At 39.8% G+C, this 12,069-nt stretch overlaps 1 protein-coding gene across 1 annotated transcript; it reads right to left on the minus strand.

Annotated features, from left to right (window-relative positions):
- Nucleotides 1-8,443: 8,443 nt before the first annotated feature.
- Nucleotides 8,444-9,409, minus strand: OR52W1 (olfactory receptor family 52 subfamily W member 1). The gene has a single exon (XM_072616531.1). It carries the CDS (start codon nucleotides 9,407-9,409, stop codon nucleotides 8,444-8,446), a length of 966 nt encoding a protein of 321 aa, XP_072472632.1.
- Nucleotides 9,410-12,069: the final 2,660 nt, after the last annotated feature.

The following is a 12,069-nucleotide window of genomic DNA, read 5'->3' on the forward strand; positions in this document are numbered from 1 at the left end:
TGGCTTCTCTTTCCTGTTTACCTTTTCATGTTTCTCTTGATTCTTTTATTTGAAAGTCAAATTTTCTATTCAGCTCTGGTCTTTTCAACAAGAATGCTTGGAAGTCTTCTAGTTCATTGAAATTCAATTTTTTACCCCTGAAGTATTATACTCAGTTTTTCTGGGTAGGTGATTCTTGGTTTTAATCCTATCTCCTTTGACTTCTGGAATATCATATTCCAAGCCCTTCAATCCCTTAGTGTAGAAGGTGCTAAATCTTGTATTACCCTGATTGTATTTCCACAATACTTGAGTTATTTCTTCCTGGTTGCTTGTAATATTTTCTCCTTAACCTGGAATTTGGCTACAATATTCCTAGGAGTTTTCCTTTTGGGATCTCTTTCAGGAGGTGGTTGGTGAATTCTTTCCATTTCTATTTTACCCTCTGGTTCTAGAATATCAGGGAAGATTTCTTTGATAATTTCTTGGAATTTGATGTCTAGGTTCTTTTTTTGATCATAGTTTTAAGGTAGACCAATAATTTTTAAATTATCTCTTCTGGATCTATTTTCCAGGTCAGCTGTTTTTCTAATGAGATATTTCACATTGTCTTCTATTTTTTCATTCTTGTGGTTTTGTTTTATAATTTCTTGATTTCTCATTAAGTCATTAGCTTCTATCTGCTCCATTTTAATTTTTAAGGAACCATTTTCTTCAGTGAGCTTTTGGACCTTCTTTTCCATTTGGTCAATTCTGCTTTTTAAGGCATTCTTCTCCTCATTGGCTTTTTGGGCCTCTTTTGTCATTTGGGTTAGTCTCTTTTTAAAGGTGTTATTTTCTTTAGCATTATTTTGGGTCTTCTTTAGCAAGATGTTGACTCGGTTTTCATGCTTTTCTTGCATCTCTCTCATTTCTCTTCTCAATTTTTCCTCTACTTCTCTTACTTAATTTTCAAAATCCTTTTTGAGCTCTTCCATTGCCTGAGACCATTGCATATTTTTTTGAGACTTTAGATATAGGAGCCTTGACCTTGCTGTCTTCCTCTAGTTGTATGCTTTGCTCTTCCTCATCCAAAAGGATGGAATAAAATACTTCTTCACTAAGAAAGTAACCTTCTATTGTCTTATTTTTCCTCTTTTTGGGCATTTTCCCAGCAAATTACTTGACTTTTGAATCCTTTGTCAAGTGGAAGGTATAGTACTCCAGGCTTCAGAGGTTTCATGCAACTGTTCTCCAAGATATCTTTAGGTGCCTGTAAGTGTTCAGTTCCTCCAAAGCAGAATAGTTAAGGGAAAGGTGTTTACTCTTTTTCTGGTCTGCACTCTTGTCTGTGAGCAACCAAAAGCACTCTTTTCTGACTTGGAACTGTGAGTAGGATTCCCTCTCCACAACTGCCACCATCTCCGCCATGCCAGTGCTCCTTCTCACATTAGGACTGCCACTCAGGACTGAGATACAGATCAACTGTTCAGTTCCCCCAGGGTCTGTAGGCTGAGAGTTCCAGAAGTGGACACTGCTGCCTCAGTGGCTGCCACACCCCTGGAGTCAGGGCTGGCATCTGACCCTGCTCCCCTCTTACCAAGTGAAAGAGCTTTCTCACTGACCTTTGAAGCTGGCTTTGGTATTTGTGGGTTGAGAAATCTGGAAACTGCAGCAGCTGCCCATGATTCAGTGTTCTGAAGCTTGCTCCAGTTCCGTCTGTGCTCCGCTGTGAGCCTGGTATGATAGACCCTTCCTGTCAGCCTTCCAGGCTGTCTTGGGCTGGAAATCTGCTTCACTCTGTCATTTTGTGTTTTCTACTGTTCTAGAATTTGTTTAGAGTCATTTTTTACAGATATTTTAAGGGCTTTGGGGGGAGAGATAGAGTAGGTCCATGCTTCTACTCCACCATCTTGGCTCTGCCTCCTCAGTCATCCTGACTTTTGTCTTTCCACTTCACTTCTATGACTCTGGAAGAAAGAGTAAGGCTGATGCAACTCTGCCTCATTAAAATCTAATTCACATGCAAGTCAAGATGTCACCCTGTGATGTCATTGGTCCTCTTGGAAAGGTTGAACAGCAACAAAGCTAATTTTGTCTTTAATACTGTGCAGTGAAAAGGAGAAAAGCTTTTTGAATTCTCTAGGGCTTAGTACATGTGCATATACTAATGTACCTTGTGCATCTGATGTCATCAGATTTATGCAGACACAGAAACAATTTCCAACAATGTCTGTGATGAGACAAGTACTCCTGAACTTCAAGGATCAATATAATTTACAGAGCTTAGCTTCAGCAGGTTCTGGGACTTATAAAATTTGGGTTACAGAAGTGAATGAAGACAACAGTATCATCAGTGCTGAGCTGCAGGCATAGAATCTAAGATGATTAGGGGAGAGATGGAGTAGTGCACAATCCTGCTTTTCATGAAGAGGACCAAGGGAATGGAAAGCATGAAAGCCTGGCACAAGATCATCTTCATCAAGTCACCATCAGAGTAATAGATCTACATTTTATTAGAATTGTCCATTAGATGGCCCTACTTATGTTGGAAGTACTAGGAAAGGAAATGTGACATTGGTTATGAAGTAAAAACCTTCTGATCAAACTTCAGAAAAGTAGAGTGGGACCAGGGAAAGAGGTAATACTGAGTTTCAAGGATATCATATGGATTTCATTATGAATTCACTATGGGTCAATTTCACCCAAACTTATAGAACTTCATACAGAGGTGATGATAAAAATTGAGAATGTGGACTGCAATGCTGTCCTGGACAGTGGATTTTAAATTCCCATCATTTTCCAAAATTTCTATGGTAGATATTTGGGTAAAATACCATTAAAGTCTATGACAGGGCTTGTACTTGATTATTTGAGTGATAAAGACTATTCATAGCCTACATACTCCCAGGTGAGCTTTAAATTTCCCAAGGAAGTTACTGGTGTCAACAGAAAAGTAGATATTGTGGCTTTGGTATGTTCAGATCCTCCAACACTCACTGGAGTATTAGCACCAATGAGAACTAATTCTACTCCTTTCATAATTCTAGTAAGAATCTTATAAGATCTATAATCCTATAATCCTATAAGAAACTAGGAAACAGGTTCTTTTGAGAAACATTGGCATTTAAGAGACTCACATGTTAATTGACTAATGGAAAGCTTTATAAAATTATTGAGAGAGAATATAGGCAGTTAGTACAATGGGTAAAGCCCTGGGCCTGGAGTTAGGAAGACTCATCTTTCTGAGTTCAAATCCAGACTCATATGCTAACAATGGGACCAGCTGTAAAATGGGGATAATAATAGCATCTATGTTTCAGAGTTGTTATGAGGATTAAAATAATATATTTTGTACAGTACCTAGCATATAGTTCAGTTCAGTTGTTTTCAGTTGCATCTGACTCTTCATGACTCCCTTTTTGGGGTTTTCTTGACAGATATACTGGAGTGGTTTGCAACTTCCTTCTTCATCTCCTTTTATAGATAACAAAGCTGAAGCAAACAGAGTTAAGTGACTTGTCCAGGGTCACACAGCTAGTAAGTGTGACCTTTGAACTCAGGTCTTCCTGACTCTATGCCCAGTACTCTATCCATTGTGCCACCTAGAAGAGGTTTTGGCATACAACATTTCAGAGCTGGTGGGGAGCCCAAAATACAGAATATTAGAGTAGGGAGGAATTTTAAAACAGAACATAAACTGTTGGAGCTGGATTCATCCAAGTTAGAACAAGGTGCCTATAAATGTCAGTGGAATGGGATCTTAGAACATATATCTAGAACAGTAATAAGGGCAGCTAGTGGATAGATTTCAGAATTTAGAGTTAGAAAGACCTGAGTTCTAATCCTGCCTAATACACATACTAGCTCTATAACCCTGAATAAGTCCCTTAATCTTTCTCTGTCTCAAGTTTCCTCATTGGTAAAATAAGGACAAGAATAGTCCTACTTCACAAGGTTGTTGTAAGGATAAGTTAACATATGTAAAGTACTTTATACACATTAAAAACACTATATAATTGCTAGCTGTCATTATCATTGTCATTATCATCACCATCATCATCATCGCCATTATCGTTTCAGAATGTCAATTCTAAAAAAGGAGTTCAATGTTAATGGTAATAGATTGTGTTTTTTATGCCTATAATACTATTCTCTCTTTTTTTTTTTTTGGTTTTGAAATAGTCTAGGTCTTGACAAGAATATTAGTATGTCTTGTTTCATTTGAATTATAAACTGAGAGACAATGGTCTGAGCATGGTCAGTTTCTTATGCCAGCAGTAACCAATAAATTGGGTCAATGGCCTCTCTCAATGTAGGCACTATATAAACATTATCTATTATTATGTAGAGACCTCTCTCAGGATTATTTATCACAACCAGCTACTGTCCATAAGAGAGCTAATGAGCAGGTGGAGAGAATTGATGAATACTTATCCAGGCAAAGGCTGAAAAGAAGAAACTGTGTACCAGATGTGGGAGCTGAAAGTGATACAACCAGTAAGGATTGTGTGTATTATTACAGGGCAGGAGAACTGAACCTAGAGGCAACTCTTATCCTGCACCAAATTGCTACAGAGTCTTGTAGGGTACAGAATCAATCCACAGAACAGGAACATACTAGTACTCAAGTGACATGCTGGCCTGGGTGAAGACACACAAACCTATAATGATGCTCATGGTCGGCCCATACCAACTTATTAACTCTGGTATAGGAACAGAGAGATCAGTTGGTGACAAGAGAACTAAACCTATCAGACTATTCATTAGGCTGAGTTATGAATAGGTAAACTTGAAGATACAGGTCTAGATATGTGTCTAGGTGTCAATATGAAATGTTTTGAATGTAATTGTGTATTAAAATTGTACATGTGAATTGCTGCATGTTTGAGGATGCTTATTTCTTATTTTGCTTTATTCATGCTATAGCAACAACTGTTAATTTTATTTATTTGCTAATGTAAATTACATAATTTTATTTTTATATAACAATTATATATTTTTATATATAATATTTACATAATGCTAATGCATATAAATTAGTTGTATTTTGTATATAGACCTATTGATAGAGTTGTTGTAGCTAACTAGTTTTATTTTTTTAATTATCCATTATTATTGCTTTTGATTGATTGTGTACTTTGGATATGCATATATTTTTGTAATGTCCATGTGTTATATCCTATACGTAGTTAGTCATGTTGTCACTGCAGTAATCTCTGAGGTGATAAAATATATAATTCCATGTCTGTTTCATGAACTGTTAATGTGCATTTGTTTTATTTTATTTTCAACATCCCACAGGTTGGTTACATGGGACACTTAGAAAATTACTCTTCTTGTTTTAGAGTGTTGATATTTATGTCTGTACTACATAGTTATGGACTTCAAGCTTGTCCAGGCTGATGTTTGCAAGAGAGTGCAAAGAGTTTCAGTCCAGGTGTAACCCTTGGCTCTAAGGGTCAGTTGAATGGGACCCTCTCCTCATTGGTGGAGACTGATTATGTAATGCCCTATACCTACATAGGGGGTGGAGTTGGTGAGGGCTGGAATGAAGAGAGTTCTGGTGTCTCCTGGCTTTCTGGCATGCTGTTCCAACCTGTCTTCAGGTCCCTGAAAGAGAGAATTTCTGGGAAGAGTAGTTTTTAGAAGAGCTGGCACTCTCCACCATGTCCATATTCCCTACTTATACTAGAGACATCGGCGAATTTCCCCTTGGGTGAGATCTGGGACTCTTGGTTGAGCTGAGTTATCTTACTCTCAAAAGGAGAATTCATGCAATCTGTGTGCTGTCTGGTATATAGTCTCAGATAAATACTTTCTCTGATCTCTGTTTTTACTATGGATAAATGGGCTTCTTTGCTATAGGTGTTCATTGTAGAACTAGCATTTGATGGGAAGGGAGTCAAGCCTTGGTTGGATGTATAGCTAGGGGCCCTCCTCTATTAAGGGACACCAATCAGGAATGTAGTTGGAACCTAAAAATCACTTTCACTAGACTAATAAAATTTAAGGGAGCAGATAGATATAATTCCAGACTGCCATCTCTTCTTTCTGAAGACAGCTGAGTGGCCAGCTTCTGGCCACAACCTCCTGCTTCCTTTCTTTCTTGGCAAGAGTCAAAGTCTCCCTTGGAGAGATTTACCTCCCTGTAAATCACATGTAGACAGATCCATGTGACATGCATAAACCACCTAGGCAACCCATCTTCCCTCAATATATATTAAAAAAATTCAGTACATGACAAAAATTCATGATTTCATATACAATCCTCATTTGATTATTAAATTCATACTAAAAATAAAGGAAAAATATTCGAGACAGCTTATTTGAAAGGGACACAGTGATTATAAGGGTTGGGATATGTGCCGAAGAGATACAATTCTTAGAGAAATGTATCTACCTCTACCCTAGGAGGGGTTCTTTGGGTGACATTTTTGTGTGGGGTGGTTTATGTGTGATGGGAAAGTTGGCAGAAAAGGATTTTCATTTAGCTCATATAGGCTTAGTAGAGCCAATTTAATATGAATAAAATACAAGGTAGGTGTGTAATAAAAGCTTGTTTGATTGATTGGGGCTTGGCAATGATATTAGTTGTCATTGCTTCCAATCGGGCTGCTGTGTTGTGACTCTGACTGAAATGGGCCCCCTCATAGGGCAGGGAGGTCTATGACTGTCACTCTATCTGCAGTCATAGAAGTCTTGCCTACTAGCCAGCAAGGAAGGAATTTAGGGATTGCATCTCTGGAAATGTAGTTCAGATCAGGAAAAGAAACAAACTCTAGACATTCCTGTTTGGTAGATCCTTGAGGGACTGTAGGACATTTGAAGCTGAACCCTGCAATGAAAAAAAGAACATCAGAGAGGGTCACGGATCATCTGACCTTGTACTTTAATCGGCTCCCCAGATTCCTTGTGAGAGTCTGTTAATAATGACATCTGTAAATATTAATTTATTAATATTTAATCTATTAATAATGATTTAATCTATTAACAATAATCATAATAGCTCACATTTGCATAGGACTTTAAGGTTTGTAAAGTATTCTTTCAAAACCACCCCATGAAGTAGAGAGGGAAATAATTATTACTTCTTTACTGGTAAGGAAACTGAGAGTCTGTGAGGTCATGTGACTTGCCTAAGGTGACAAAAAGAATAAATCCTAGATACTTGTGGTCTTTGCACTAACTCTAAACCCTTTGTACAATAATTAATGACACACCACTATTACTCATGGAGATGATCTTCCATATCCAGGAAGCACCTTTACTGAGGAAGGGAAAAAATATAGTTTATGTCTTCAAATCATTTTGATATCTGGGGAAATACATTCATGTTTATTAGAACTTGAACCCTGTACAATACATATAATATATGTAATACACCAAAAAGTTTTTTTTTTTGTGGTAAGAGAGACTGATGAAAGCAAGACGATCATTAAAAATAATAATTAACATTTACGTGGGACTTAGCAGTTGCAAATTGATTTACATAGATTAACTCAGGTAAGGCTCATAGCAACCCTATGAAGTAGGTGCTCTGGAGATCATCTCCCCTATTTTACAGATAAGGAAAGTGAGGCTCAGAGTAGTTAAAGATTTGTCCATGGCCACACAACTAGTGTACATTGGAGGCAGGCTGCTAGTTTCAGGTTTTCCTGCCTTAGAAGTTGTGCAGGATTTTCTGTTCTGTATAACCCCTGGATTCCATAGACAAAATTGTGCTACTATGATGGCACCAGCTGTTTGACAAATTCATTGAAACAGGATTCCAATAATAACCCTGACATTTCTATTAATGTTCAAAGTTTTAAAAGTTCTTTCACATCCATTATCTCATGTAGTTCTTTGAGGAAGGCTAAATAGAAATGATTACCTCCATTTTAAAGATGAGAAAACTGAGGCCTCAAGAAGTAAATTTTTTTTTTACCCAAGGTCACAAAGCTAATAAATGTTGGGGCTAGACCTTGAATCCAGGTTTTCTGACTCCCAGTTCAGGGGTCTTTCCACTAGACCACACAATTTTACACATTGCAATTCCTGATGTTGTACTCTGACTGGGGAGAAGGGACACGAGTACATTTACAGAAACATATGGAAACACAAAAAAGGTCACAAGTGACATGACAAGGCAGAGGATACTCTAGGCACAGTCTAAGGACCTGCAGGGCACAGCAGGGCCCATAATGCCTGGGCATGGGGGCGGATGAATAACGAGGAAGGTTTCCTAGGGCAACTGAGTTGAGACAATTTTTAAAAGAGGTGAGTAATGGAACTTGGAAGAGAGAGGACAGGAAGGACAGTCTAGTGAGGACTGGGCAGAAGTTCAGACTTAGTCTATGGGTGAGTCACAGAGCCCTGCAGGTCACAGGTGAGCAGTCAATGCTTGTTGATTAGATGACTGATGTAGGTAGGGGCTAGTGAGAAGATATCTCAAGGCTCTCTAATGGTTCCAAGGTCTGCAGCCCAGACTCCCGGCATCCTATCAAAGCTGATCCTTCCAGGGTATGAAGAACGAGAAGACCTTTTCCCGGATCTGTTTGGTGCGGGCACCATAGATGAGTGGGTTGAGGGATGGGGGCAGCAGCAGGTAGATGTTTGAGAGTAGAATATGCACTGGGCGGGGAACGGTTCTGCGGCCGAATCTGTGTGTGAGGTAGGAGAAGAGGCCAGGCACATAGAAGGCAAGGATGACACAGATGTGAGAACTGCAGGTACCAAAAGCCTTGGCCCGGGCCTCACGGGTGGGCAGCCTCAGCACAGTGTGAGCAATGAGAGCATAAGATCCTGTAATGCCCATCACATCCACACCCGACACTGCCAGTGATAGTGCCAGCCCATAGAGATTGTTGGCTCTGGTATCGCCAGCTACCAGTTCTACCACTGCCATGTGTTCACAATAAGCATGGGCCACGGCCATCATCCGGAAATGCTTGAATCGGGCTACCAGCAATGGGAAGGGCACCACAATGGCCACAGCCCGCAATGCCAGTGCCACAGCAACCCAACCCACACGTGTACCTGTGACCAGGGTTGGATAGCGTAGTGGATTCCCCACGGCAACTGCACGGTCACAGGCCATGGCTAGTAAGACACCTGATTCCATGGCAGTCAGGGCATGGACAAAGAACATTTGGGCCAGGCAGGCGGCATAGGGAATGGGCCTGGGCCCAAGCCACAGGATTGCCAGCAGCCCTGGGGCCACAGAGGAGGCCAGGCCCAGGTCAGTGGCAGCCAGTGTGGCCAGGAGCAGAAACATGGGCTGATGCAGTGTAGTATCTGCCTTCACCACAGCCAGCAGAGCTGCATTGCTGAGCAGAGCTAGTAGGTACATGGAGCCAAAGGGCAAGGAGAGCCAGGCATGCATGGTGCCCAGTCCTGGGATGCCTGTCAGAAGGAAGGAAGCTGGGCAGGGGAAAGTGGTGTTTGACAGTAGGGACTGCTCTGTCATCCTTGATTGTGGCTGGAAGCTGAAGTTAGAGGAATGAAAGGAAAGACTACAGGAGAGACACTGGATTGGGGCTCCAGGCTGGGATGGGGAATAAGTCTCAGTGCTGGAGAGCCCATGACCTTGGGCTGTGGGAGCTGCCTGAGTTTTGAGGTGTCCTGTTTCTGTGGGGAGACAAAGAATTTGAGAATGGTAAAAAGGATGAGATGAGTGGTCTCTGCCCAGCTTTAGAGAACTCAGTGGTTCATGCTAACTGGCTAAGGGCTGCTCCAGGGCAGACGGGTACAGAAACAGAGAATAGGACCTAGAGTGATCAATGTCCAGTTCTGGGAAACCACTATTCTCTTTCTCCATTCTTGACCTTGAATTACTGATTGTAATTGAAGAAAGTTACTAAATTATACTGTTACCATAATAAGTTCATATCTTTTAGCTTTATCTGGGTCCTCACTGTTGCTTGGCAATTCTTTTTCTTCATATCCTACTTAAATTTCCCACCAAGGTTGTTCGTAACCTCCATTTCCTTAAAGAATCTCATTCTTCTCCTGGTTTCTCACTTTTAGTTTGACCGACTTCTTTACTAAGAAGAAGCTGTCTGTCAGAGGCAAATTTCCTAAAATATTCTTTCTCCCCTTTCATATGTCAAATCTCTTCTGTTTGCTCCCATTACTTTCCTCCTCCCTTCTGGTCTCAGAGAATAAGGTAGCCTTCCTGCCTTGTCAAAGTGAATTTCTTCATCTATGTCTTCAAGTCTATCTTTTCCTGTGTTCTTTAGGACCTAGATCCGTTAATTGTCCTAGAACTCTCTCCAAGCCCTATTGCCCAAGTTATTCTCTCAGTAGAGCAAGTCTATGGCACAACTCTTCAAATATTTGAATTTAACCACCATGTTCCCTCAAGTCTTTCCTTCCCTGGGTTAAACATCCCCAGTTCCTTCAACAGGTCCTTGTAAGGATCCTTGTCTCCTATATTTTTCATTATTGTTAGTGTCTTTCGGATGAAACCCAATTTGGTTTCAAAAATCTCATGTCCAGAACTGAAAATAATAGTCTAGATATGTCTGATCAGGGTAATGTATATGTAAGATTATTGCCTCCTTTGTTGTGGACATTACACCGTTTTTGAAAGCACTGAATATTGTGTCATGACTCATATTATACTTTCAGTCTAAAAAAACCTCGAAATCTTTTTTTATATGAATTATTGCCTTTCCACGACAGCCTCCTGCCCAAATTCTGTATTTATACAGTTGTTTTTATGAGAAAATCTCTAAGAGTAGGAATTTTATACAGGATGTCCCAAAAATCAGAGTTCAGTTGTAAGCTTCGGTAGCTTAAAACTGCACTAGAATGCTCTATATTTATTCCTGAAAATTTTATCTTTTTTCACTGGAAAGGAATTGTGGAGCTGGATGAGAAAAGCTCTAAATACTAGGCTAAGGAGTTGAAATTTTACCTTCTTGCTAATGGGTAGCCTTTGAAGACTTTTGAGCAGGGATGTGACATGACCAAACTTATGCATTATGAAGATTATTTTGGCAGCTGTGTGAAGGATGGATTGAAGAGAGGAGAGATAAGAGACATAGAAGATACAATAATCCTCCAGGTGATAGCCTATGAGGGCTAAAATCACGATGCTGGCAATGTATATGGAAAGGAAGGTACAGACAGAATTGGTGATGTAGGAGGAGGGAAGAATAATAGGTAACGCTAAGGTTTCAAACCTGGTTGACTGGGATGATCAATGGTGCTATTAATGCTTATGAAAATGAGATGCAGAAACAGGTTTTTGGGTTGAGAAAAAGAAGATGAATTCAGTTTAAGACAGATGAACAGAATATCAGAGTTAGAAGGGACTTCAGATACTATTTAGACTAACTCGTTCCTGAATACCTTTACGAACATCCAGACCAGTGGTGCATTGCGCCTCAGGTTGAAGATCTTCAGTGAGGTCTACTCCACTTGTGCACATGTCTAGTTGTTAGGAACATTCTTTTCCATCAAGCCTAAATCTACTTTACAACTTTCACCCATTCATCCTGGTCCTGTCTTCTGGGACCAAGCAGAGCAAGTTTAGTTTCTCTTCTATATTGTATGTCTTCAAATACTTGAGGACAATTATCACATCTCCTTTAAAATTTCTCTTTTTCAGGCTAGACATCTACATTTTCCTCACCTCTTCCTTGAATGGCATGACTTCCAGTCCCTCCATCATTCTTGTCATTCATTTTTCTCTGGGTGCATTTGAGTTTCAATGTCTCTGCTAAAATATGCATCCAGAATTAAGCATGATATGTTACATATAGTTGACCTAGGTCACTGCCACTATCACTTCCCTCATGTCATGACTGTCATGGCTCTTTTAATGTTGCCTAAGAACACATTAACATTTTTATTTATGGTATTATGTTATTTACTTATTTTGAACTTGCAGTTTATCAAAGCACCTAGATCTTCTGCACACAAGCTATTATATTGCTATGACGCCAAACTCTCAGTGAGCATCTGTACAGTTAATTTTTTGAACCCAAGTGTAATAATTTGCATTTCTCCCTATTTAACTCTATCTTCTTAGATTCAGCCCATAGTTAAGGCCCATAGAGATGTTTTTAGACACATTATGCAACTCAGTATATTCCCTATCCTTCTCATCTTTGAACCACT

This window comes from Notamacropus eugenii, chromosome 5 (assembly GCF_028372415.1).
Source record: "Notamacropus eugenii isolate mMacEug1 chromosome 5, mMacEug1.pri_v2, whole genome shotgun sequence".
NCBI lineage: Eukaryota > Metazoa > Chordata > Mammalia > Diprotodontia > Macropodidae > Notamacropus > Notamacropus eugenii.

Coding starts and splice junctions, on each gene's coding strand:
- OR52W1 (XM_072616531.1), bottom strand. CDS start 9,409: ATGACAGAGCAGTCCCTACTGTCAAACACCACTTTCCCCTGCCCAGCT.